At 46.4% G+C, this 27,759-nt stretch overlaps 1 protein-coding gene across 1 annotated transcript in view; it reads right to left on the bottom strand.

Annotated features, from left to right (window-relative positions):
• Window positions 1-27,759, bottom strand: part of glsa (glutaminase a) — an 84,211-nt gene that overhangs the window by 38,157 nt on the left and 18,295 nt on the right. The window contains exons 4-7 of the mRNA XM_084313579.1: window positions 26,269-26,398; window positions 24,222-24,301; window positions 11,191-11,354; window positions 2,845-2,903 (exon numbers count right to left, since the gene is read on the bottom strand). Coding sequence (XP_084169705.1) covers window positions 2,845-2,903; window positions 11,191-11,354; window positions 24,222-24,301; window positions 26,269-26,398 — 433 coding nt within the window. The remainder of the gene's footprint in view (window positions 1-2,844; window positions 2,904-11,190; window positions 11,355-24,221; window positions 24,302-26,268; window positions 26,399-27,759) is intronic.

Here is a 27,759-nt window from a genome sequence, read left to right as displayed (position 1 = left end):
AAAGTGATTCAATAGCTTTGGATTCGCTTATATCAGACAGTATACACACACCAGTTAAATGGCGAGTTAAAAGCAGAAGCAGTGAGCGGAGCCGCCATTGTGATTACGACTCACCTCGCTGCCTATGGGATTTCAGATTTTTTAACATGTTTTTGTGAGAGCGACCGTTCATAAACGGCAACGAATGTCCGAACCCTAAAGAATGTGTTGGGACCAGCCCTGCTCCAGAGAGTGAACCCTAAAGATGTGTTGGGACCAGCCCTGCTCCAGAGAGTGAACCCTAAAGATGTGTTGGGACCAGCCCTGCTCCAGAGAGTGAACCCTAAAGATGTGTTGGGACCAGCCCTGCTCCAGAGAGTGAACCCTAAAGATGTGTTGGGACCAGCCCTGCTCCAGAGAGTGAACCCTAAAGATGTGTTGGGACCAGCCCTGCTCCAGAGAGTGAACCCTAGAGATGTGTTGGGACCAGCCCTGCTCCAGAGAGTGAACCCTAAAGATGTGTTGGGACCAGCCCTGCTCCAGAGAGTGAACCCTAAAGATGTGTTGGGACCAGCCCTGCTCCAGAGAGTGAACCCTAAAGATGTGTTGGGACCAGCCCTGCTCCAGAGAGTGAACCCTAAAGATGTGTTGGGACCAGCCCTGCTCCAGAGAGTGAACCCTAAAGATGTGTTGGGACCAGCCCTGATCCAGAGAGTGAACCCTAAAGATGTGTTGGGACCAGCCCTGCTCCAGAGAGTGAACCCTAAAGATGTGTTGGGACCAGCCCTGCTCCAGAGAGTGAACCCTAAAGATGTGATGGGACCAGCCCTGCTCCAGAGAGTGAACCCTAAAGATGTGTTGGGACCAGCCCTGATCCAGAGAGTGAACCCTAAAGATGTGTTGGGACCAGCCCTGCTCCAGAGAGTGAACCCTAAAGATGTGTTGGGACCAGCCCTGCTCCAGAGAGTGAACCCTAAAGATGTGTTGGGACCAGCCCTGATCCAGAGAGTGAACCCTAAAGATGTGTTGGGACCAGCCCTGCTCCAGAGAGTGAACCCTAAAGATGTGTTGGGGCTCCAGAGAGTGAACCCTAGAGATGTGTTGGGGCTCCAGAGAGTGAACCGTAGAGAATGCGTTGGGGCCACAGCCCTACTGCAGACTCCAGAGCAGCGTTTCCGTTAGCCGGTAATTACCGGTATTTGACCGGCAAAATCTGTTGAAGTCTGACATATTTAATCTCTCCGGTCTTAATGTCCGGTGAAAATAATTCCCTGAGTCTAAGCACAATTTGATTATTTGAATTGTATTAAAATAGGCTAAAATTAAATAGCCTATGCGATGAACGAAACAATCATTACATTTGTTTCATCGTTGCTTCTAATAATGACAACGACGTTGTCAGCGAGAGCTTAGTGCTGGGTGTGCGAACCTTTGTGAAGCTGCAGAGCCGGAGCAGCAGCAGCACAATGCAGTACTCCAGCAGTACTCCAATTCAGCCATTTTCAATTCAATGTTGGGTGGGGGGCGCTGCTGTGCGGTCCCCAGAAAAGAGCCAATAACAGCTGAATCTGCTGCTCTGCATCGACATACTCTCGCAAATAAGTCATTGGGAGGTGGAGAGAGAGAGTCGTCACGCAAACCCACGATAATGTTGCCGTCTCTCTCTGCCAAATTTCTCAGTTCTTCGCTTGATATAATTAATACAAATGTCCAATATAACGGAATTCGTTAGCTCATAAAAATGTGATTATAACAGACTGTTGTTTATTAATGTCGGGCGACTGCCCACAGACACCTATTTGATTTAAAGTCGGCAGCAGCACGAGTCTCGGGACTTATTTTATTTGGAATATAATGACTTTATACGCGAAAGTAGCCTAGTTTTAAGTAAAAATATTATAAATCTACATGCCTTGATGATGTCATTCTTTTGTTTTGTTGTCATTCTTTTGCCTATCAATTGTTTTTAAGCTCAATAAACTCTGACCGGAATTTCTCTCATTTGACCGGTAGATTGAAATCTACCGGACACTGAGGCCGGCAACAATTTTTTCTAACGGAAACCCTGCTCCAGAGAGTGATGTGTTTGCCCGGCAGGTGGCGTATTTCTGACTACAATTGGACAAGAGTCTCCTGATGGTTGTGAAGAGAACAAGACATTAAAAAAAATATATATGTAACGGTTGTGACAACGTTACCTCAAACTTCGATGCCCCGAGTGGGAGTCGAACCCCGGTCTCCCACACCGCGGGCAGCAACACAGACAGCTATACCAAGAGGTGAATTCACTTCTAAGTAATGGGTCTATGCGTCTTTTTGAGGATGTGAGAGTGAGTTTAACCCATAGCACCGCTACTCACCCCAGCCCTTCTTGACTGCGCTTCATGATACCATCCGTTACATATATAGATACACATATTATACACAGACACGGCTCCCTTTTCATTCACTTAGTGAAGCAATTAGCCTCGATACAAGCTGCTCCTCTGCTGGCAGCCTTCCCACCCACTCTCTCCGGGGCTCTGTGTGAGTGTGCATGCGCGTGCGTGTGTGTTTATTCGAGGGCCAGGGCTCTGGGATGCTTTCACTAAAACAAATCCCCTTTCAGCATGATTATCTATAGTCTTAATCTCCCTGTATGAAGCAGAGGTGGCCGCTAATCTGGTGGAAACGAGTTCCTGAGCGGATATTCATTTATTTCAAACATTTCATTGAAGGACAACTTGGTTGTAGGTGACCGACTAGCTAGCCTACACTGTACAGTGTGTGTACTAGTATTGTGAATTAAGCCCATTCTCCATTACACGATTCCCTTCAGAAAATCCATTCAACATTGATCATGAAAGAACTCAAGCGTGCATTTACCTTGATGAGAGACGTGCAGACGATGGCGCCGGCGTTAACCATGGGGTTGTGGGGTTTATCTGTGGAAGTGAACGAATGAGAATTATGTAGACAAAGTCGGACATTTTTATTTTATTTCCAAAAATCACATTTGAGGTAATAATAATATAAGATGTTCCTTTATCGATCACCTTGGAGAAATTCAGGCGTCATATCAGCATGAGGGGGGAGGGGTACAGGTATGGGCAGGGTAATAGTTTATTACATCCGAATATAAACATATGAGAAAAACAGTCGGTGAAAACAAAAGGTGCAGATGAGGGTCTGTATGCACCCCCCTCTTACACCAAAGATAAATAATTGACTGAAAAATATGGTTACATGCAATGTTCCCCCTAAGGTGCGCCCGTGCGCGCGCGCACATGGCAAAACGCTCCCGCACACATCTGAAATCGGTCACAAAAAATAAATAAAAAAAATTTACTTTTTTTTTTAATTCAACAAACATGACCATGTTCACGTCTTAAACTCATACTGAGGCCTTAGTTTTGGTTTTAAATTGCATATCATCATTCATTTATTTATTGTCACACAGAGCAGAAGAATTTTGCCAAAACAAACCAATAGTATCCAGCTGCAGAACGGCAGACCAGCCACAATCTCAGACACAAACGCATTTCCTTTGATTTAATTATACATCAAATGATTTATGTCAAGGATTGCAATGCCTCGCTTGAATGAAGTTAACTTTTCACCTGGATAACATCAACATTCAGGGTGAATGTAATGTGAGAAATTGGGATACAAAAAAAAATATATATATATATATTTTTTTTATATATATATTTTTTGATCGGATCGGGAAAGATCGGTATCGGTAGATACTCAAAATCACATGATCGGGATCGGATCGGGAGCAAAAAAATTTGATCGGGACATCCCTAACGGTAACCTGTTGCGTGTGACGTTACCAAGAGAAGCCCCGCTTTCAGTGCTTTGTGGGCAGCGCTACTGCACGCTCACACAGACACACACAACAGGTGAGGAAGTGGACAGATCCGACCAGCATTGCTGGCTCCTCACAATACAAACGCAAAAATTTACATTACAGATGAACTGCAGAGAAAATTTCCAATTTATCATCCCGGTCGAGACTAATTGGAAGCGGAGTGCAACACGTGCAACGCTTGACCATATGTTTATGTGTCTAATAAAGGTGCTGGCGATCTCAAAGCTCACATGGACACAACAAAACATTACAAACAAAGCAGTGCGAGGCCAGAGTTTGATGGCAAAGTTGACCGAATTGATTGAAGAATGCAGCTATACAGAGAGAGAAAGAAAATAATTGAAAATTATTTTGATGCCTCAAAATGATGTTTTGGTTTGATAAGATGCTTATGATACAATCATTCTAAGGATTATGTGTGTAATAAATTAGTTTAGTACACTAATTGCAACAAATCTGAAACTGCATAGTGCACTTTTAAATTAGTATCTTTGTTTGGTTACTGTTTTATAATTTACATTACTTTGAAAAGATAAAGATAGATTTTTTAAAGCTGGATTTTCTAATACAGAAGAGGTATTATTTAGAACATTACATCCTATTTTTCTTGTTATTTATTTTGTCCAGTAAGACTTGCAAATATATATTATTTTGTCATAGGTTGATTTAGTTATTTTCTTGAGATTTGTCAGATAGATTACTTTAGGCATAATACATCATGTTGAGTAACTTTGGTTATAGAGATATTATTTTGTTATATAAAATAATATAAACAATAATTTTATATCCATACAGAGGAGGTATACTTTAAATATATTATAATGATAAGGCATCTTTGAGTAAACTTTGATTAAGTATCTTGAGGCTGAAGGCAGAGTGTCCTCTTTAAAAAAAATCACAATATGGTCACCCTTGAAGTCGCATTATAATTCACTTAATAAAATAATGACGAGTCAGCCTCCTAAAAAGACAAAAGTTAGTGACACGACTCACACCGCCGCCGCCAACCCAGCCAAAGTAAGGACTATGCTCTGTATCGTCAATCAATGGTCAAATAAATATTTGATTAAGGAATATAATATGCCTTTTTGTATTATTTCTCTGTGTATCAGCAAAATGTATATATTTTTATGTTAGACATTAAGGGAAATTAAGATTCTCAGATTTTTTACAACCCGCCGCTTATCAACTAACCGGTTAATCGGCAGGTCACGTATGTTGCTCAGTAGTTGCTGATGTCTGCTCAGGAGTTTGAGTGTTTGCTCAGACCAAAAAATAATTAGAGGGAACATTGGTTACATGTATTTTTTTATTTATTATTATTCGTATTTGATGGAAGATTAAGCAGAGATGAGTCATGAGTGTGGATCTCAGTTTCTGCAGTTTATTAGAGTTGCATTATTTGGGAAGGGCCTTTACTTGGTAGGTAATAATTAAAAGGTGTTATAGATAACATTCAACCCCTAGATGTCACACTAGAGCGCCAGTGTCATGTATCCGATCAGGTGCATTCCACATGGAGGAAATGGGAAGTAGGGAGGGCATATGGAAACAACAACAATCATTTTGGACCCGCCAAATGATAAATTCATTAAAAACCAATAATTATTTTGGTAGAAAAGCAATACTTTTATTCTACAGCTTTCTAAACGCTCTGTGGATGTATATAGATTTATTACAGGGTTCCCACAGACATTGCAAAACGAAATTCAATGACTTTCAAGTACTTTTCCAAGCACTATTTTTTATTTAAAAAGGGCATTTAAAAAGGATACAATTAACTTTTAAATGCAGTTTTTTTATAGAAAAAAAATCAGATCCTATATTTATGGCTTAAAACCAATTTCAGACAATTAGTTACACTTTAAATAAAATATATATATTTCTTGATTCAGAAATGTTTTATCATGGATGAAGAAAACTTTCAATGCAAATGGTTGATTTGAATTTCAATTACTTTTTAAGCACATTGTTAAAAGAAATTGTCTGTTTAAGGAATTCCAGGCCTTGAATTATTTTGGTAAAAATCAAGCACTTTAAGCACTTCACAAGGACCTGTTATTATTACTCTACATAATTTTTTTTTTATCTATAGCACCTTTAATATACAAATTATTCACCTTACTTACACAAGTCGGGCCTCTGATTTAGTGCTGATTTTCAGTGCAACTGAAATGAGTACTGCTGATGGCAGCCCAGCTGGACTGTAGGAAACGGCAATATTATAATGAGGTAGCTAGCTTTCCACACAATGTTATCCCCCCCCCCCCCCCCCCACACACACACATTAAGGCATGCTCTCTCTGCACTTTAATCTCCTTCCACAAGAACAAGGTTTTAAAATAGAACACAGGGTTTCCGCCCACTAGCTAGTTCTGTACATGGGTTAGGTAAGATGGCGGCTGGGAATGGTAAAAATCGCCCTGGTGCGTTATCCAGTATATCCACTGAGGATCGGTGCACCAAGTCGATAAGGCAGATGTGGTGAAAATCAGGGTTGGGATCAATTCACTTTCTATTCAAAATAATAATTTAAAAAATTTGTTTTAGGTTTTTCCCCCTTTATTTAACCAGGTTTGTCCCATTGGATCTCTTTTACAAGAGAGACCAGGCCAAGACTACAGATCCAGCTCTTACAAATCAAACCTCTACTGCAAGGGCGCAGTATCGCTAACGCCTCGTTAAGAGCACTGCCAGGTTAATGGTGCACGATTACCGCAGTAGCAGTGGAGAGCAGAGCTCAGAGTCCTGAGAGCTGCATCTGTAGCAGCAACACAGAGTTTCTGAATAAACACAGGCATTACAGATAAAAGTAACATCAGAAAATGAACAGATAAAACATTTTGCGCACAGAAAAACTGGTTACAACAGGCTCCACCGTAGCCTTAAATACACTCCGGTTACCAAGCTCTGAATTTCAAAATCAGACTGAAGATTGGGCGGCTGGGTGGTGCAGCGGACATTGCGCTCGTCACCAACGCAAGAGACACCGGGTTCGACTCCGGCTGTCGGCTTGGGCCGGCCATCATACTAACTCAATTGGCAGAGTTAGCGGGTGGAAGTCGATGGGTGGTAATCTGGATGTTGTGGACAGCGACTCCTACAGGTCGGTTGGGGGACGCCTGCACAGCAGAGACAGGAAATGGTGGGGGTAGTGTGAGCCTCCCACACGTTACACCTCGCCAATGAGAGTCCACGCTGGCAGGTGAAAAGATGTGACAGGCTGCCTCCTCGTGTATCGGAGGGGACACGTGATGCAAGGCTTCTATCCTCCCTACAACCGGCCAGTGGGGGCCATATGCGAGCAACGTTCAAGACAGGGGAGGGGAGAATTGGCACAGCGAAATTGGGATAGGAGAAAAAAGAGAAAAAAAAGTGGATAAAAAAAATAATCAGACTGAAGATTGTTCCAAGCAGTAGGTGCGGAAAACCTAAAAGCTTTCTTTCCCATTTCTGTTCAGACTGTGGTGGCGAAACATACTATATCACACATGCACACACATACACACTCCCACACTCACCTGCATACACACACGCACTCCCACACGTACACTCACCTGCATACACACACGCACTCCCACACGTACACTCACCTGCATGCATTGCATACACACACGCACTCCCACACGTACACTCACCTGCATACACACACACACTCCCACACGTACACTCACCTAGATATGCAAGCGCACATATCCAAAACTGACATAAAATAAGAAAGACAGGAAACTGTGTGGGAACACTTATGTTTTTAAATAAAACTTTTTGCTGACACACACACACACACACACACACACACACACACACACACACACACACACAGGGAGACACACACACACACACACACACACACACACACACACACACACACACACACACACACGAGGGGCTACAGAGAAAGCTAGAGACAGGAAGAGTAACAATAGCACATGAGGATGAGATCATGAGAAGATGAAGCAGTATTTAGGCCAACAGAGAAAGGCTAAAGGGTGGGACTCTTTCATTATTCTGATTTGAACGCTGTGTAGAACCGCCTACAAGGGCTCCAAACTTTCCTGTCTCTAATCTTCTTTTTTTTATCCACTTTTTCTCCTTATTTTTCTATTTTTCTCCCATCCCAATTTCGCCTCGCCAATTCTCTCCTTCAATTCTTCCCTCCCCTGTCTCGAACGTTGCTAGACCATGCCTCCCACTGGTCGGCTGCAGTGAGGACCAAGCCTTGCATCACGTGTCCCCTCCGGTACACGAGGAGGCAGCTGTTGCATCTTTTCACCTGAACAGCGCGATCTCTCAGTGGCGAGGAGTAAAGCGTGGGAGGCTCACGCTGCCCTGATACTTCCTGACTCTGCTGTACAGGCGCACCAACCGACCTGTAGGAGTCACTGTCCACAACGTCCGATCCCCACCCACCGGCTTTCCCACCCCTAACACTGCCAATTGTGTTAGTATGAACGACTGGCCAGCCGGTAGCAACGCAGAGAGCTGGGCTCAAACCCAGCATCTCCTGCGTTAGTGGCGAGCGCCTTGCCCACTGCGCCACTCAGCCGCCCATCTTTTTTTCTTTTTGAAATATATTTTGAAAGACAGATTTCTTCTATAGGACTTTGGGAACAACAAAGTGCAGAAGGTCCCTCGAACGGAGATTGTAATTTCACTTCCGTCTGATTACTTTACATCACTTGCAGATGATAGATCTTTCTCATTTACTTGTCAACAGGGTTGGATAGTGAAACCTTTTCACGACAAAATGGATTTTCCCAGTATTTGAAATCCGAATTGAAACGTGAAGCCAACCCTGGCGAAAGAAGAAGAAACAAATGCACGTCAAGAGAGGAACAACGCTTTTGGACAACTGTCCACGACAACCCTGAACATTCCCACACACCGCTCACGACTGTTGTCGTTGCTCTCACGAAGACAATGTCTCAGTTGTCCTACGTACCGCAGACTGAATAGTGCATTCTGTCGTCCCGGCTCCTTGCCAACTGTCCGTGAGCGAATAAGTCTAGGAGCGCCCGCGCGAAAACAAGGCCATTGATTTTCCACTGCGTCGTCGTGTATCTTTTGAGCGCGGACACTGTTGCCCGTTTCATCCTGCGCTGGCAAAGGCAGCCCGCATCTCATTAACATTTAATCACCATGGCAACAGGCCTTTTAAGACGGGTCCTCTTACACTCCATAGGCAGAGTGAGAAAACCTCCACCTACACACACACACACCACTACAAGGGGCTGAGTCGACACACACACACACACACACACACACACACACACACACACACACACACACACACACACACACACACACACACACACACACACACACACACACACACACACACACACACACACACACACACAGTCTCCAGGGGGATCAGCAGCACAGTGTCAAACTCTTAAAGGGATATTTCACTTTAGTAGAACTTGAAAAAAAATCATCTACAAGTTAGCTAGCGACCACTGCTGTCCCCGTTGTCCGCCGTCAATGCCTCCCCGCTGTCGGGCTCCTCGTTCACTTCCATTAATTTTGAGGAGTCTAAATTAATATCCTACTTCTGAAGTATAAACAAACTATATAACATTATTCTAGGGTGGGGTGGCTGGGCGGCGCAGCGGACATTGCGCTCGTCACCAACGCACGAGACACCGGTATCGACTCCGGCTGTCGGCGTTGCCTCCGGCTTGGGCCGGCCGTCATACTAACTCAATTGGCAAGAGTTAGCGGGTAGGAAGTCGATGGGTGGTAATGTGGACGTTGTAAACAGCGACTCCTACAGGTCGGTTGGGGCGCCTGCACAGCAGAGACAGGAAAATGGCGGGGGCAGTGTGAGCCTCCTACACGTTATTCCTCGCCAAATGAGAGTCCGCGCTGGCAGGTGAAAAGATGCGACTGGCTGCCTACACATGTATCGGAGGCAGTGTTGGGCAAGTTACTTTTAAAAAGTAACTAGTTACAGTTACTAGTTACTTCTTCCAAAAAGTAACTAAATTACTTACTCAGTTACAAATTATAAAAGTAACTAGTTACTTCAGAAAGTAACTATTGCGTTACTTTCAAGTACATTTTTTACATAAACAACATACACAAATCTAAACTATTTTAATGTTGCTGTGGGACAAAGTGAGACTAGCCTCCAATCAAATGCCATGTATGTAGATATTATAATTACTATGTTTATATAGTGGATCATACAAATACAAACACAATAGATGTTTTGGAACTTTTGATATGTATTGCCCCTCAACAGGCCACAACTGGGCAACATTCAATTATGCTTGTTAAGCACTATACCAAAAATAAATAACAAATATATACTGATTGATTGAACATTTTAATTAAGATTGCCGAATGGGTACAGTACAGCTCAATACACACAATTGTTAAGAGGATGCAGACCAGAGACTTTCATCTTGTTTACATCAGGGTCCCCCATTTTCAATTCATGACATTTATGACATACACAACATACAGATATAAGAATCTAATCTAATCATCTAAACTAATCTAATCATGACATTTAAGACATGCATGACATACAGATACCATATATCTCTGAGCACCTGAAGACTGTGCTATTAAACCAGGAAGTGCAGCACTACTGTATGTTGATAAGGCTGTCAGCAGTAGAGCCTCCACTACTGTAGTGCCCTGCGCTGCAACACAACTAACACAAGAGTGAACTGCTTGTTGACTGCTCACTTGTGTTGTTCGTTGGATTCGTTTTGGATTATTTGGGCTCGCCAAACAAACTATCAAAACGTACACGGACCTGGGGGCCGCGGTCTGTCGTTGACTGTGTTGTTGCTGTATGTCAGACTCTGCTGATTTCGAACACCCGCCCACCTCTACCTCTGATTGGCTTACCATGACATTGTACTCAACCTCAGCCAATCATCAGCATGTATGCGCTTGTCTCGTGCACTGCCTACTAACAAGGAAGAAAAAAAGTATTGCCTCTCTGCGCAGAGATCTAGTTGGTCTGATGAAAAAAACAGCTTCAATCATAGTAACACGCCGCATTTTTTGGCAGTAACGGTAACATCGTTATTAAGATTGGAAGAGTAATCCGTTAGATTACTCGTTACTGAAAAAACGAACGGGGACATGCGATGGGCTTCTATCCTCCCTACAACCGGCCAGTGGGGGGCACATGCGAGCAACGTTCAAGACAGGGGAGGGGAGAATTGGCAAGGATAAATTGGGATGGGATAAAAAAAATAAAAAAGAGAGAAAAAGTGGATAAAAAAACATTATTCTAGGTCTGTATCGAATGTAATTTTTTTTACATGCTGCCTAAACCACTTCACGAGGCACATTACATGGGATCAGACAGATGGGGGCTCCAGGGCAACACTCACCTTCCTCGTTGAGGAAGAGCTTGTTGAAACGCAGGCCGCTGGGCTCCTTCCCGATGAAGCGGTGCACATACTCTGTGCCGTGGTCGTGCACGGCGATGGCGTACTTCAGGGGCTTGACGCATGACTGCAGGCAGAAGGGAACCTTCGTGTCGCCGACCGTGTGTCTGAGAGGGGGAAGGAAAACGAGAGGGGGACAAGGTCAAGCCGAGGCACATTTTAAGAGGAGGTCAGATCTGGGCCTGACTGGACCACCGACCACTTTCAACGTTACATTTTAGGCGTCGGTTGCAGTGGCGGGTTGCAGGTGATGTCATTTTCAAGACGCATCTCTTGTTAGTTGCATAGGGTATTGTACTACGCAGTTCAGGTGCAACTCAGTTGAGTTTTACGCAAGTTGCATGTAGAAATTGTTAAAAAGGAACACGCCACCATTATAGGAAATGCACTTACCGTCTTCTCTCCAGAGTCAGAGAAGAAGATAGATACCAATTCCCTCTCTGTGCGTTCAGTAGAAAGCTATCCGGCTGCAAACCGCCCTAGCTTAGCACAATGAATGGAAGTGGATATGGACAAGTTAGCCTAGCTGTTGGCCAGCATGCAGCTGGATAGCTTTCTACTCTGGAGAAGACAGTAAGTGCATTTCCCACAATGTTGGCGTGTTGCCACCAGCTTTAGAGGTCACTACATCAAGGTCTGAACTGATCCAAGCATGTACTGAAGAATGTGCACTTCACTGACCCTCATCTGCACCTTGTTTACACCGTTTATCTTTCTCAGGATGAGACAGTGAGTAAGTAGGAGAGGATGGGACAGTGAGTAAGTAGGACAGGATGGGACAGTGAGTAAGTAGGAGAGGATGGGACAGTGAGTAAGTAGGACAGTAAGTAAGTAGGAGAGGATGGGACAGTGAGTAAGTAGGACAGGATGGGACAGTGAGTAAGTAGGACAGGATGGGACAGTGAGTAAGTAGGAGAGGATGGGACAGTGAGTAAGTAGGACAGGATGGGACAGTGAGTAAGTAGGAGAGGATGGGACAGTGAGTAAGTAGGAGAGGATGGGACAGTGAGTAAGTAGGAGAGGATGGGACAGTGAGTAAGTAGGAGAGGATGGGACAGTGAGTAAGTAGGAGAGGATGGGACTCACTGTCTCATCCTGTCCTACTTACTTACTGTCCTACTTACTTACTGTCCCATCCTGTCCTACTTACTCACTGTCCCATCCTCTCCTACTTACTCACTGTCCCATCCTGTCCTACTTACTCACTGTCCCATCCTGTCCTACTTACTCACTGTCCCATCCTGTCCTACTTACTCACTGTCCCATCCTGTCCTACTTACTCACTGTCCCATCCTGTCCTACTTACTCACTGTCCCATCCTGTCCCATCCTGTCCTACTTACTCACTGTCCCATCCTGTCCTACTTACTCACTAGGTGTCTAGGAGCATCTTGCCCCAGGGGGCTACAGTTGAAAATGAGCCAGCTGGCTAAAACCGCCAAATGTTAATTAAATGTTATTTGTCCCTGCCCAGTAAAGTACAATAAAATTCAAACACTGTTAGTAAATGGATTCATGGTACTATTCCACTCATGTGTATTTCAACATGTACTGAAGTAAAAGAACTGTGTGTACTTTGTGCAAATTACCGCCCGAGAGTTAAACTGCGGCTACAGTAGCAGCCCGCTCCACAACGTTGACCCGCGCAATGTAATTAGCTGCTTAGCGAGCATTCTCCCACGCAGTAGGTGAGCAGATGCAGATCTGTAGTTCAGGATAAGTTCACCGCTTTTTAAAAAGCACTGACTCCTCTGCTGCCCCCCATCCCCCGTGAACCCAGAGCAGAGTCACGCAGCGCCAGAGGGGAGACACAGGTAGGAGGCTTTCTTCTCTTTTACATGAGAATCCTAAGCGGAAATTATCCTGTTATACGGATCGTCATCAGAATATTCAACAGTTTTTTGTTAATGATATATAGGTGATGATATATATATTTGAGTGAACACATTGAATATATATATATATATATATTTCAAACACATACTGTATATATATATATATATATATATATATATATATATATATATATAAATGTAGTACATACTTAAAAATGAATGTGTCATGCACTCATACACCTGATGAGTGATGATATAGTGCAACTGTAACTGAGGGGTACAATTCCCTGACTGTATTGTTAGATATGATATTTAATACCACTACCTCATGTACTTTAACTTCTGGCCACCCAGTACAAGATATAAGTATGATGAACACTTTCCCACCTGATGAAACGAATCCACACAAATGTACCAAATCGAAGGTTTAATACAGCAAAGGGTGTATACAACGATCACTTAATTACATTTATGATTTGAAATATGAAATATGCACTTTTATGGCAAATGAGTATTCGTAGGTAAATCAACATTGAATGTCCAATCTCTGGTTACGCAGGGAGTAAGTATACAACCTGGAATATTTAGGAAACGATAGCGATGGTACTTAGATGATTATAGCTGGATACACTAAAGGGGGGGGGGGGGTCCCGCTGGTTGTAAGACAGTAGGAGGGGGGGGTTAGAGAAGCCGCTGGCGGTATCCCATCTGGCCGACGGTGTCTTGGGAGAATCCAAAGTCTTGGACACGGTGCCCACAGAACCTCGGGCCGCAGACGAATACAGCTGGACCCTCTGTGGACGGTAGCTGCCGGTCCACAACGAAGAGACGTGAGGCGACCTCACGTGTAGAGCGCCGTCTCACCTGGAGTCCTCTCCGGGGGGTAGTTCCAACACTCCGCAGTGTTGGAAGGAAAACGAGGCACATTTTAAGAGGAGGTCAGATCTGGGCCTGACTGGACCACCGACCACTTTCAACGTTACATTTTAGGCGTCGGTTGCAGTGGCGGGTTGCAGGTGATGTCATTTTCAAGACGCATCTCTTGTTAGTTGCATAGGGTATTGTACTACGCAGTTCAGGTGCAACTCAGTTGAGTTTTACGCAAGTTGCATGTAGAAATTGTTAAAAAGGAACACGCCACCATTATAGGAAATGCACTTACCGTCTTCTCTCCAGAGTCAGAGAAGAAGATAGATACCAATTCCCTCTCTGTGCGTTCAGTAGAAAGCTATCCGGCTGCAAACCGCCCTAGCTTAGCACAATGAATGGAAGTGGATATGGACAAGTTAGCCTAGCTGTTGGCCAGCATGCAGCTGGATAGCTTTCTACTCTGGAGAAGACAGTAAGTGCATTTCCCACAATGTTGGCGTGTTGCCACCAGCTTTAGAGGTCACTACATCAAGGTCTGAACTGATCCAAGCATGTACTGAAGAATGTGCACTTCACTGACCCTCATCTGCACCTTGTTTACACCGTTTATCTTTCTCAGGATGAGACAGTGAGTAAGTAGGAGAGGATGGGACAGTGAGTAAGTAGGACAGGATGGGACAGTGAGTAAGTAGGAGAGGATGGGACAGTGAGTAAGTAGGACAGTAAGTAAGTAGGAGAGGATGGGACAGTGAGTAAGTAGGACAGGATGGGACAGTGAGTAAGTAGGACAGGATGGGACAGTGAGTAAGTAGGAGAGGATGGGACAGTGAGTAAGTAGGACAGGATGGGACAGTGAGTAAGTAGGAGAGGATGGGACAGTGAGTAAGTAGGACAGGATGGGACAGTGAGTAAGTAGGAGAGGATGGGACAGTGAGTAAGTAGGAGAGGATGGGACAGTGAGTAAGTAGGAGAGGATGGGACTCACTGTCTCATCCTGTCCTACTTACTTACTGTCCTACTTACTTACTGTCCCATCCTGTCCTACTTACTCACTGTCCCATCCTTTATCCATGGAATAATCAAAGCACACAAAGCATAATCCAAGCCGTGGAAGGCTCGCCGTCGTCCGGGTAGAGTAATCCAATATACAGGTCCAGTCGCTCTTGGCCCGGAGCTCCTCGGATGCAATCACCACTAGGGGTCTGACCAGCCTGGTTAAGCGTCCAGATAACGTCAGGAACGATGGGGGTACTGATAACTTTAGAACTCTAACCGAACGATGCACCATACATAAATAGACTATTATTAGCTTAATAGAATACGTCCAACTCGACGGTATAGTGCCAAACTATGACTATTCAACTATTAATCTACACGATATCTCAATGCCTATTCTGGGCCAAGTAGGCCTTACTACACCACACGTGCGTCGTGGGGAGGCTTCGCGTCTGTCACTCTGTTGGAGGGTAAAGAACTGGACTAAAAGAAAGTTCTACTTTACTTGCGCCATATATATATGCGCTATGAACAAATAGTACCATTCGTATTTCGCCCGACATATTCCTGCGCGGAACCGGGGGTTGCCTCGACATGTTAGGCGGCACGATTGAACTTGGACCTAGGGGTATGGCAACCTGGCGCCAGGTTCTCGTCCAATGGTAGAATGAAACTATTATGGGCTGTTTAGTAGACTAAAGGGATATTCAATGCATATTGTACAAGGAATATACAGGGGATATCAAACGATATACAAATACAATTAAATATATATATATAAATAAATATACATATTCGGTTTAATCTGATCCTTCACAACAGCCGCCCCCTAATTAGTCCCACCTAATTAGCTAAGCAGAGACAGATTAACCGCACTGTCTACTACTCAAGGTCCGCTGTAAGGGTCAGTCAACTCACAAAGTCATAGGGTCATGGTCATCATCGATAGTATCTGGGAGTCGGGGCAGTTCTATGAGCCTCGCCACGGGACGTGTGTAGGTGCGCCCTTGGACGAGTACTTCAGCTGCTCGGACCTTGCCATCGGCACCGGTGATCACTTTGCTTACGCGGCCAGCCGGCCACATAGCTCTGGGTAGTGACTGGTCAATAATCATGACGACTGTTCCTTCTGTCAAATTGTCTCTCTCTTTTACCCACTTCTGGCGGGTCTGTAGAGACGGTAGGTAGTGAAGTAGGAAGCTGCTCCAAAACTTGTCAGCTAGTACTTGGCTGTACCTCCACATTCTTCGGCCGTTCGCTTCTTCGGGCCTGTACATTGTCTGGGGTAGCGCGGGGTCCAGCCGCCCCATTAGGACTGTGTTGGGGGTGACTGGGTCGACATCTGCTACATCACTGGAGACGTAACCGAGGGGCTTTGAGTTCAATACTCCCTCGATCTCCGTGAGGACTGTCATTAGGACTTCCTCCGCCACAGTCTGGGCTCCGAGTACGGCGTACAGGGCTGTCTTTATAGAACGTACTTCTCGTTCCCAGGTTCCACCGAAGTGGGGTGCGTTCGGGGGATTAAACTGGAAGTCAATCTGGGCTGGAGCGAGGTGGGTCTTAAGTTCTGGGCCCATAGCTTGGAAGCTCTCTCTCAGCTCTCTTTCTCCGCCTTTGAAGTTGGTCCCGTGATCAGACAACAATGTAGACGGTTTTCCTTTCCGTGATGTGAATCTCCGGAAGGCCATAAGGAATGAGTCTGTGCTCATGGTCGGAAGGAGCTCGATATGTATCGCTCTGGTGGTCATGCATTTGAATACAATACCCCACCGCTTCTCGGTGCCTCTTCCTCTCTTTATATACAACGGGCCAAAGCAGTCCATGCCTGTGGAGTGGAATGGCTTGTCGCCGATTCGGAGGCGACAGGGGGGTAAGTCAGCCATCCGTGGTATGCTGGGCTGCGCGCGCCACTTACGGCAGTCTAGACAGGTTCGCTGGAAGCGCCGTACTGCTTCTCTCCCTTGCAATATCCAATAACGACGTCTGATCTCCGCGAAGACTCTCTCTGCTCCTGCGTGGTGTACATCCTCGTCGTATTTCTTTATGATCAGCTCTGTGACCTTGTGTCGGCTGTTCAAGACGATCGGGTACTTAATGTCATCTGGTAGGTCGGGGGCTCTCCGCAAGCGACCACCCACTCTGATGAGATTATGTGCGTCACTCTCTGGTGCCAGGTGAATCAGTCTGCTGTCTGATGGGACGGGGTTTCCTCCCTGTAGACTAGCTCATCGGGGAACGAGTCTCTCTGGGCTCGTTGTAGTAGAAGAAGTTCTGCTTCTTCGTAGTCAGCTGCTGACATGTCAGTGGTGGACTGAATCTCTGGGTGGTGCCGCAGGAATGTTCTTTGTTGCGCACTCTCTAGGGTAATGCAGTCATCTATGTTGGGGTCTGTGGAGGCGATAGTGCTCAGTCCACAGAACATAGGTTTCTTGTTCTCAGCCTCCTCGTTACTTGCTTCCCTCGGGGTGGGCGTAGGCCAATCTCCTTCCGGGAGCTTGAGGAATGCTGGTCCGTCACTGTAGATGTTGCGACGGGTTAGGTCATCCAGAGACATTCCCCGGGTGATGACGTCAGCTGGGTTGTGTTTGGTGTCCACATACCGCCAGCTTGCTTCTTCTGTTAATTCTTGAATCTCGGTGACTCTGACTCCCACGAAGACTTTGTATCTGCATGAATCAGATTTGATCCATGTGAGTACTGTCGTGGAATCTGACCAGATTGTTCTATGCACCGGAATGGTGAGTTCACGTTGGATTAACGTGGCTAGATGCGCTCCTGCGAGGGCTGCGCAGAGCTCTAGACGTGGGATAGATTGTTGCTTACGTGGGGCTATTCTTGAGCGGGCCAGGATGAAAGCAGTGTGTATCTTTCCTCCCATCTCTTGGGCACGCAAATAGGCCACCGATCCGTAGGCTACTTCGGAGGCGTCGCTGAAGACGTGTAGCTCAATCTCGCATGTCTCTGGCCTCACTGTGGATGGGAAGTAGCTGCGGCGTATATTGACACCTGGGAGTGAGCGGAGTTCCGTCTCCCACTCTCTCCATGTTGAGGCAAGGTGTGCGGGTATTGGGTCGTCCCAGCCCTGGTCCTTGTCCCATAGTGCTCGTACAATCATCTTTGCCCTGGTGGTGTAAGGTAGAATACATCCCAACGGGTCATATTGTCTGGCGAGTGTTCTGTACACACTCCGTCTGGTGGTCGGTATCGCCGCCGACCTTCCTTGCTCTGGAGCCAAGGGTTTGTGTCTATAGTGGAGCGAGTCTGTTTTGAAGCGCCAGACTATTCCTAGTGTCATTTCTTGGGCTTCTCCTGGGATTGTCGCCATCCAGGTCTCGCTGCTGGCAGCCTTGTCCGCGGAGGAGAGGCTGCGCAATACGTGCGGGTCGCTGCTGGCCCACTGCCTGAGATCAAAGCCGCCTTTGATTAGGGAGGCGCGTAACTTGATTAGGAGAGCCTCGGCTTCTTCTTGAGTCGAGACGCTTTGTAAACAGTTGTCCACGTAGAAACTGTTCTTCACACTGTGTTGGACCTCTTCATCTGCTGCTGGGTCCTCTGTGACGTGTTTCTGTAGTGCAAAGGTAGCACAGCACGGGCTGCATGTGGTTCCGAAGGGGAGTACTTCCCACTGGTAGATGGATGGGTTCTCATCTCCGATCTTCTCTCTCCATAGGAACCGTAGCAGAGGCTTGTCCTCCTCTACTAGTCTCACCTGCAAGAACATCCCTTTGATATCCCCGCTTATAGCCACCTTGTCCTGGCGGAAGCGCAGTAGCACGCCTAGTAGGGAGGGGCCGAGTGTGGGGCCGGGCAAGAGCTCTTTATTCAGATTTTGGGATCCGATCTGGTAGCTGCAGTTAAACACAATGCGATCCTTGCCGTTGTGATGGACCTTGTGATGCGGCACGTACCATGATTCAGTCGTCTGATCGGCCTCTTTAATGTCAATCTTTGTTACGTGTCCCGCTGTGATTAGCTTCTCAATCTCAGCTCGGTACACACTCTCTTGAGCGGGGTCTTTGGCTAGGCGCCGCTCTGTGTTCAGTAGATAGCGCTCCGTTGCGTCTTTCTTTGCGTGAAAGGTGGGCATTCCCTCTCGCCTCAGGAGTGGAGTTGCGTATCTCATCACTCCGCCGACTGTGACTCTCTTTGTCCCCTGCTCGAGTAGGTTGATGGCGTAAATGTCTTCTTTAGAGCGAATATCTTTCTTTTCGTTCTTAAAGGGCATTGTCTCTAGGGTCCATAGCCTCTCGACATGCTGCAGGAGAGTGGTGTCTTCTTCTGTCGTTCTGGAGTGGAAGCAGCTAGTGGCTGCTGTTCGGTTGAGAGATTTAGCGAGGGGGCCTTGGAGGGTCCACCCTAGGCGGGTCTCGACTGCTGCAGGACAGCCTCGGGGGCCTGTATGGACCCGGTCAATCGGGACTATGAGTTCTGCATGGTCGGAGCCTATCAACAGGGTCGGGGTAGCGCCGTCTATGAGCGGGATAGGTAATTGGCGCAGGTGCACATATTTATCCATCAACTTGGTGACAGGGTAGGTGTACTGCGATAGTCCTATTTCTTGGCTGGTGAAAGCATTTGTGATCTTGTACCGTCGCTCTGGCTGCCCGTTGGCTGCGATGGTGAAGGAGACATTCTCGCCCTTTATCGTCTTTAAATCTCTTCTTATTGTCCGAATCGTCATTTCGTTCTTGCTCCCCCGCAGTCCCAGCTGGGTCGCAGCGGAGGCGAGCAGAAGGGTCTTCTCTGACCCGTCATCAAGGACGGCGTAAGTGTCCATGACTTTATCTTGGTAGCTCAATGTCACACGGACTACCTTTAAGAGCACTTGGGCTCCGCTGCTGCTGGCGGGGTCAATGTACATGACACTTGCTTTGGTGCCGCTCCGTGGTGCAGGTATAGGCCGTCTCCCGTTACTATCGTGTAGTATATCTAGATGGGCTCCATCGCACCGGCTGCACCTTTTCTTTAGGCGGCATTCGGCTGCCATGTGGGGCCGCGCACATCGATAACAGCGCCGGTTGGACTTTATCCATTGACTCACTTCTTCTGCATTCATCTTTGTGAATGAGTCACATTGTGACAGCCAGTGTTCTTTCTCACAGTAGGGACACGCTATCTTCCACTTCTCTTTTCTCGAGGGGGTGCTGTGACTCTTACTGCTCGGTACTGACTCTGATTGGTGCATGACAGTCACCGATCTTCTTCCATCATTTATTCTCCTGGGTCCCTCTCTGGAGCTTGGCGTGCTCCGCCCGAAGGTGTCCAGTCGTAAGCTGCTGACCTCTCTCGCCAGGAAGTCGGCCAGATCAAGGAGGGATGGCTCGGGGTTGTCGGGATCCCGGTAATCCCTCTGCCGCCTAAAGCGCTCCTGTCTTGCGGGTGGCAGCTTCTCCAAAATCCTCTCGACGTTAGAGTTGGCGTATAGCTCATGCATGCCCTTCTCCCGTTGCGCTCCCAGCATCCCTACCAGGGACTGCACTTTGATTGACAGGTCGTCTAGTGAGCGATTGTCTGTGGCTGGGGGTAGGCGGTCAATGTGCCTTATCTCCTGGATTACGTAATCCCATATACGTCCATATCTCTGATCCAGCGCTGCAAGGGCCGCTGTGTATGGAGTCGAAGAGGTAGCATAGGCTAGCGCTATATTGTGCGCTCGCGGTACTTTCAGGTGCTTCAGTAATATTGCATACTTGTGGCGTTCATCAGCGACATCCACCATCATTGTCTCTAAGCACATCCGGAGCTCCGTGTACTGTGCTCGACTCTCATAGGCGAAGTCTGGGAATGACGGTGTGGCATTGTATGACGCCGTGGATGGCTGATACATCGGCGAGCGTTGGGGGAGAGACCTCCTGGGCGAGTCCCCTCTTGCGCCTCGCTGTGGGCTGGTACTGGCAGGGTACCATGGCCCGCTGGTCCAGGTGCTGTTCCTCGGGGCTGGTCGTGCGTCGTGCTCACCCGTGAATAGAGTCGGGGGTCTGTAGCGCAGCGCCGCGGGGGTATAGCCTGGACTGTATGGGACCTCCTGCTCCGGTGGAGTACTGTGCTGTGGTCGGGCTTGGTTCTCCTCTTCTCCCTCTTCTTCCTCTATCAGATCTTCCAGATCCTGTAATCGTTTATTTAGCTTCTCCGCAGTGTATGCCGCTCCTTCCTTGTAGCTGGGTCTCGCTTGGACCGGTATGGGAAGGGGGTCTGCGGGGGGTCTAGACTCGGTCTGTTGGTCAAGTTCAGGGTCGCTTGCTCGTTGTGGTGACGCTGCTCTTGACTGTTGTCTCGACGAGTTCCTTGAGCCCCTGGCGGAGGGAGAGGGAGTTGTCCTTTTGATCAGCTGCTCTATTAGTTGCGCTTGTAGTCTGTCGCGCTCTGCGTCTCTTTGGGCACCGGCAGCGGCACGCTGGGCGTCGGCCCGGTCTCTTGCCATATTCTCTTCTGTCTGGAAGCGTCTCATCTCCAGACGTGTGCGCTGTTCTTCGCTCCGTTGCTGTGCTTGGAGGTGTTCGCGCTCGCTGGTCGCCTGTGCTTGGAGACGTTCGCGCTCGCTAAGCGTCTGTGCTTGGAGCCGATCGCGTTCGGTAGAGGCTGTCAGGCTGACGAGGAACGCCTGTTGTAGTATCCTCTCCGCTTCGCTGGGGGAAGGCGGTTGTGGAGGTGAGCCGCTCCTGCGTGAGCCGCTCCTGGGGGTACTCGTTGGGGAGTCCTGGAGCTCTAGTTCCTCGGCGCTCTCCTCCTCTTCTTCCGTGCAGAGTTCTCTCTCTGTAGGGTTGTCTTCCTCCCGGGGCTGGTCGGGGACTACTTCTTGAGTAGTGGCGGGGGGTAAAGGCATGTCAATTCCCTCCTGGTCCCCACCGTGAGCTTGGTCAGTTACATTAGGACCTACTAGGGCCTCTGTGGTCGGGGAAACCTGGTCGTTAAGGTCAGACATAATTTTACTTTCTACTTTTACCGCGTTTACCGTTTGTCGAAGGCTAGGTAGTTGACTGACAGTGTAAGCCTCTAAGTACTGAGGTGTCTGTCGTCTGCGCCGCGGGCGTTCTAGGTTAGGAGGATCGTTTCGTGGAGTGTTCATCATAGGCCATTTCGATATTAATAACACTATATTAATATTACACTAGTTACCCTCCGGCTCGAAGGACCAATTGTAACTGAGGGGTACAATTCCCTGACTGTATTGTTAGATATGATATTTAATACCACTACCTCATGTACTTTAACTTCTGGCCACCCAGTACAAGATATAAGTATGATGAACACTTTCCCACCTGATGAAACGAATCCACACAAATGTACCAAATCGAAGGTTTAATACAGCAAAGGGTGTATACAACGATCACTTAATTACATTTATGATTTGAAATATGAAATATGCACTTTTATGGCAAATGAGTATTCGTAGGTAAATCAACATTGAATGTCCAATCTCTGGTTACGCAGGGAGTAAGTATACAACCTGGAATATTTAGGAAACGATAGCGATGGTACTTAGATGATTATAGCTGGATACACTAAAGGGGGGGGGGGGGGTCCCGCTGGTTGTAAGACAGTAGGAGGGGGGGGTTAGAGAAGCCGCTGGCGGTATCCCATCTGGCCGACGGTGTCTTGGGAGAATCCAAAGTCTTGGACACGGTGCCCACAGAACCTCGGGCCGCAGACGAATACAGCTGGACCCTCTGTGGACGGTAGCTGCCGGTCCACAACGAAGAGACGTGAGGCGACCTCACGTGTAGAGCGCCGTCTCACCTGGAGTCCTCTCCGGGGGGTAGTTCCAACACTCCGCAGTGTTGGCCTTTATCCATGGAATAATCAAAGCACACAAAGCATAATCCAAGCCGTGGAAGGCTCGCCGTCGTCCGGGTAGAGTAATCCAATATACAGGTCCAGTCGCTCTTGGCCCGGAGCTCCTCGGATGCAATCACCACTAGGGGTCTGACCAGCCTGGTTAAGCGTCCAGATAACGTCAGGAACGATGGGGGTACTGATAACTTTAGAACTCTAACCGAACGATGCACCATACATAAATAGACTATTATTAGCTTAATAGAATACGTCCAACTCGACGGTATAGTGCCAAACTATGACTATTCAACTATTAATCTACACGATATCTCAATGCCTATTCTGGGCCAAGTAGGCCTTACTACACCACACGTGCGTCGTGGGGAGGCTTCGCGTCTGTCACTCTGTTGGAGGGTAAAGAACTGGACTAAAAGAAAGTTCTACTTTACTTGCGCCATATATATATGCGCTATGAACAAATAGTACCATTCGTATTTCGCCCGACATATTCCTGCGCGGAACCGGGGGTTGCCTCGACATGTTAGGCGGCACGATTGAACTTGGACCTAGGGGTATGGCAACCTGGCGCCAGGTTCTCGTCCAATGGTAGAATGAAACTATTATGGGCTGTTTAGTAGACTAAAGGGATATTCAATGCATATTGTACAAGGAATATACAGGGGATATCAAACGATATACAAATACAATTAAATATATATATATAAATAAATATACATATTCGGTTTAATCTGATCCTTCACAACAGCAACAGTGCTAGTGTTTTGGCCTAAGGTTCCTGCAGGATTCAACAAGATACAGATATTTTAACGACCACTTCATTTGACCAATTTAATACCTATTTCACGGCCATACTGGTAAAAAGTATGAAGGAAAATGACCAATTACTGCTTACTTGGCAGCCCGGACATTTCAAACTCATTTAAACACGATACAGAGAAGTCATCGCAACCTAGAAGTAACTTCCTAATCTATCAAGAGACCTATCAAAATCATATGCAAGCTCTTTTTAAGGCCTAAAATTCAGATGAAATGTAAGACCTTTTTAACCCTTTCACTACCACACTACAGAAGGTTAACTCTTTCACTACCACACTAGACCGTTAACACTTTCACTACCACACTAGATGGTTAACCCTTTCACTACCACAATACAGAAGGTTAACACTCTCACTGCCACATGACAAAGGGTTAACCCTTTCACTACCACTACAGGTTAGCCCTTTCACTACCACACTACAGAAGGTTAACCCTTTCACTACCACACTACAGAAGGTTAACCCTTTCACTACCACACTAGATGGTTAACCCTTTCACTACCACGCTACATACGGTTAACCCTTTCACTACCACACTAGTGAAAAGTGTAGTAGTAGTAGTAGTGAAAGGTTAACCTTCTGTAGTGTGGTAGTGAAAGGGTTAAGACACATGATCTGTGAACACTGAATGAGCCATGATTTGACGAGCTAGATTTCAGTACCTTTGTCCGTCGACGGTGCACAGGGACACGGCCCAGAGATCTGGGCTGAACCGGGCCAGCTGGGGGATGTAGTCAGCCACCTAACACAATGACAACACACCACAACCACAAGAATATGGATTTTTTTGCAGCATTCGGCAACACAACATACAATAGGGTTGGGTACCGAACTCTGTACTTTTATGGGTACCGACCGAATTACAACGGTACTACCAATCGGTACCAAATTTCAGTGCCTTTACATGTTTAGAGTGTAATATACTAGACAAGAGGGACCCTTTTCCACAAATATATATTACTGTCTCTTGGGTCTTGAGAAAGACCAGACAAGGTCAGAGGAGTTTGGTCATATTTACAGAGGATGGCCAGATAATGTTGATATTTAAACATTTAAAAACATATGATTTATTTCGTGTGGTGTGTTACAACAATAAATAACAAAATGTTCTAAATAAATAACAATGTTGAAATTGAGAAGTTTGAACTTATTTTCTTACAACTGTAAGAAACTGAAATAATGTTTTTTGTTATTACAGAGAGTTAAGTACTGGAAAGAAAAAGGTACCGTTGGGTAGCGATACCGAATTCCAGGAACAGGTACTGTGGGTTCAAATGTGAACGGTACCCAACCCTAACGTACAAATTGCTAAGCGGAGAGCTTAAAAGTGGCCATATTGCAGGACGTAGAATCTTCCTATAATATAGGAAGATTCTACGGCTTGGGAAGGTGATTTCAGGTATCTGTAGAGGATCACTCCGGTCCTGAGCGTGTTGACAGGTGATGGTCTGGAGGTCTTGGTTACAGATGGGCTCACGGCCGTGGGAGAAACCCCGACCCTCCTTTCTCTCCGTCCCCCTCCGTCTCTGTGCATCTCACAGATCTTCCTCAGTACAAGTCCACACAGGTGACCCAGCGAAGATGGCGTCCGGTGTCCCTAGCGACGCATAGCAACCGCCCCCAGCGACGCATAGCAACCGCCTTAACTCCCCACCCACTTCCCAAGCCCTACACAGCAGGGTTGTTTGACCAAGGCGGTTAAATGAAGTAAAGATTAGAGCCCCAGTGGCAGATGTCCATGCAGTTAAAGGGACAATTCACCAAAAAAACACAACATATTTACTTTGAAAAAAATTGCTTTTGAGGTGATGAAATCACTGCGCCCAGGCAGCAGTGGTTCGGCAAAAAAAATTCCAATTATATATCTGCTTAGAAAACCAAAATGTCTAATTATTGTTTTGGAAAGTTTTGGAGTTGTATTTAGAGTGTATTTCATGACTGTTGGGAACTAGGCTACACTGGCACACCTACCAGTGAATGATGCTAAGCTAGGCTAAAGGTGCGGCTGTTCCCTAAGCCTAATGCATGCACAGAGAAGAAAAGGGTATGTATCTGCTTGTCTAACTCCAGGGTAGATGGCAAATAAGCTAATTTCGCAAAAAGGTTGGCGTGTTGCTTTAATTACAGCTCCATGACATGTAGTACAAATGAGCAATACCATGTAGTTTTATTGAGCTGTAATTAACACAACACAAGGACTCAATATCTCCCGATGACATCACTGGTGGCCATATTCAAACTAATTTACTCGCAATAACCATCAAACTCAATGAATGAACAAAACGGGTGAGATTATGTGCAAAGAAATCTGCATTTATTTTTTTATAAAAAAAAAATTTGGTGAAGTGTCTCGTTAACTCCGCCCCTTAGTTAGTTAGTAATGAAGAAGCCAAACAAACCATTTTAGGGAATCTGAAGGGCAAAAGCGTTTCCCCCGCTATGTGACGTGCGAAAAAACAGGCAACAATTTAAAAAAAAAATTCCCTTGAACGTCTGTCAACTAAGATAAATTATTTAATTCAAAAAAGAAAGAAAAAACTCATTTATTTTTCACAGGAAGGAAAAGATCGGGTTGGATTTTTAAAGAGTTCTGATGAAAGGCCAGAGTGAATCCAAGAGATCGACAGACGACGCCCCGCCCCAATTTATATTCACCACATCCTCTTGACAGTCCTCTGTGTCCCCCTGAACCCCCGTCCCCCTGCCCACCTGTCCTCCTGACAGATTCTTGGCGCTGTGGTACACCTCGTCAATGTGGGAACAGAAGGACTGGAAGTCAGGGATCACAAACTTCTTCCTGAAGGCCTGGGTCAGCAGCACAATGTTACTCTGGACACACCTGGGAGGGGAGGGAGAGAGAGAGAGAGAGAGAGAGAGAGAGAGAAATAGACAGAGAGAGAGAGTGATAGAGAGAGAAGGGAGGAAGATAAGACATAACAGTGTATGTCTACGTTCAGCTGGGAATATTTACTGACACCAACACAACGCAGCACTGAGGTCCTCCTTTGAATAAAATGTATTCTTTCAGAAAAAGAACCATACACCCGGTAAGTCCGTTGGTGTTGAGATGAGTGATGTTTTCAAATCTCATTATCTAAAACGAGTGAGTAAGAGTGATACGATGCGATGTACATTCATTGTCAAAAGACAGAAGGTGTAGGTCAGATATCACATAGTCTACTTTCTCGGGGAGGCCCCGATCAGGATTTCTGGGGCCACTGGAAGCAGTATCAGCCAATACCAGCCAGCAGCCGATCGATCACAGGGAGGGGGGGTCTATTTAAAGCCTTCCATTTATCCTGTAGCATTATTTATTCATGGCAATGTCAATAACGATAGTGTAGCTATGTCCGTTCAGTCAGGCCTCTGCTGGGAAACAGAAAGCAGCTTCGGCTGAGCCGTTAGCACAACACATTGTGGTCGTCGTCTACTCACCAACACTACAGTACTCTCTTATTAACCCTTTCACTGCCACACAACCAAACAGTTAACCCTTTCACTGCGACAATACACAGCAGGTTAATTAACCCTTTCACTGCCACACTACAGCAGGTTAACCCTTTACTAGCACACTACTGACGGTTAAAACATGATAGATAACCATCCACCGAGTAGTGGGGGGCGACAGTGGCTCGGGAGGTAGAGCAGTCGCCTGGTAATCCGGAGGTTCCCGGTTCGAAATGTCCATGAGCAAGAGTCACTTGCTCCCGATGAGCACCTTGCATGTTGTGTGAATGTGTGAGTGAATGTGAGGAACAAATTGTAAAGCGCTTTGGATAAAAGCACTATATAAATGCACCATTTACCATTTACTGGGTCCAAGATCTTTTTAATTTTGTTGGTTTAACCCTTTCACTACAACACTACAGAAGGTTAACCCTTACACTACCACACTACAGACGGTTAACCAGGCATGCGTTCTTCATGGGACGGGGGTGCACTACGTGCAAGCCCAGATAAGTACTCGCTATTTGCATATCAATAGCGCCGGTCGTATTTAACACACCTGACGACCGGCGCTATTGATATGCAAATAGCGAGTGCAATCCCAGTTGATTTCAGGAACGCACCACTGCGGTTAACCTTCTGTATCGTCGCAGTGAAAGGGTTAACCATTGGGTAGTGTGGTAGTGAAAGGGTTAACTTCTGCTCGCCTTCTGTTACAGAAGAGCTGTTCCGTTATGAATATGTCTCTTTGTT

This window comes from Notolepis coatsorum (assembly GCF_963971535.1).
Source record: "Notolepis coatsorum genome assembly, chromosome: 1".
Taxonomy (NCBI): domain Eukaryota; kingdom Metazoa; phylum Chordata; class Actinopteri; order Aulopiformes; family Paralepididae; genus Notolepis; species Notolepis coatsorum.
This window is presented reverse-complemented; position numbering and strand designations above follow the sequence as displayed.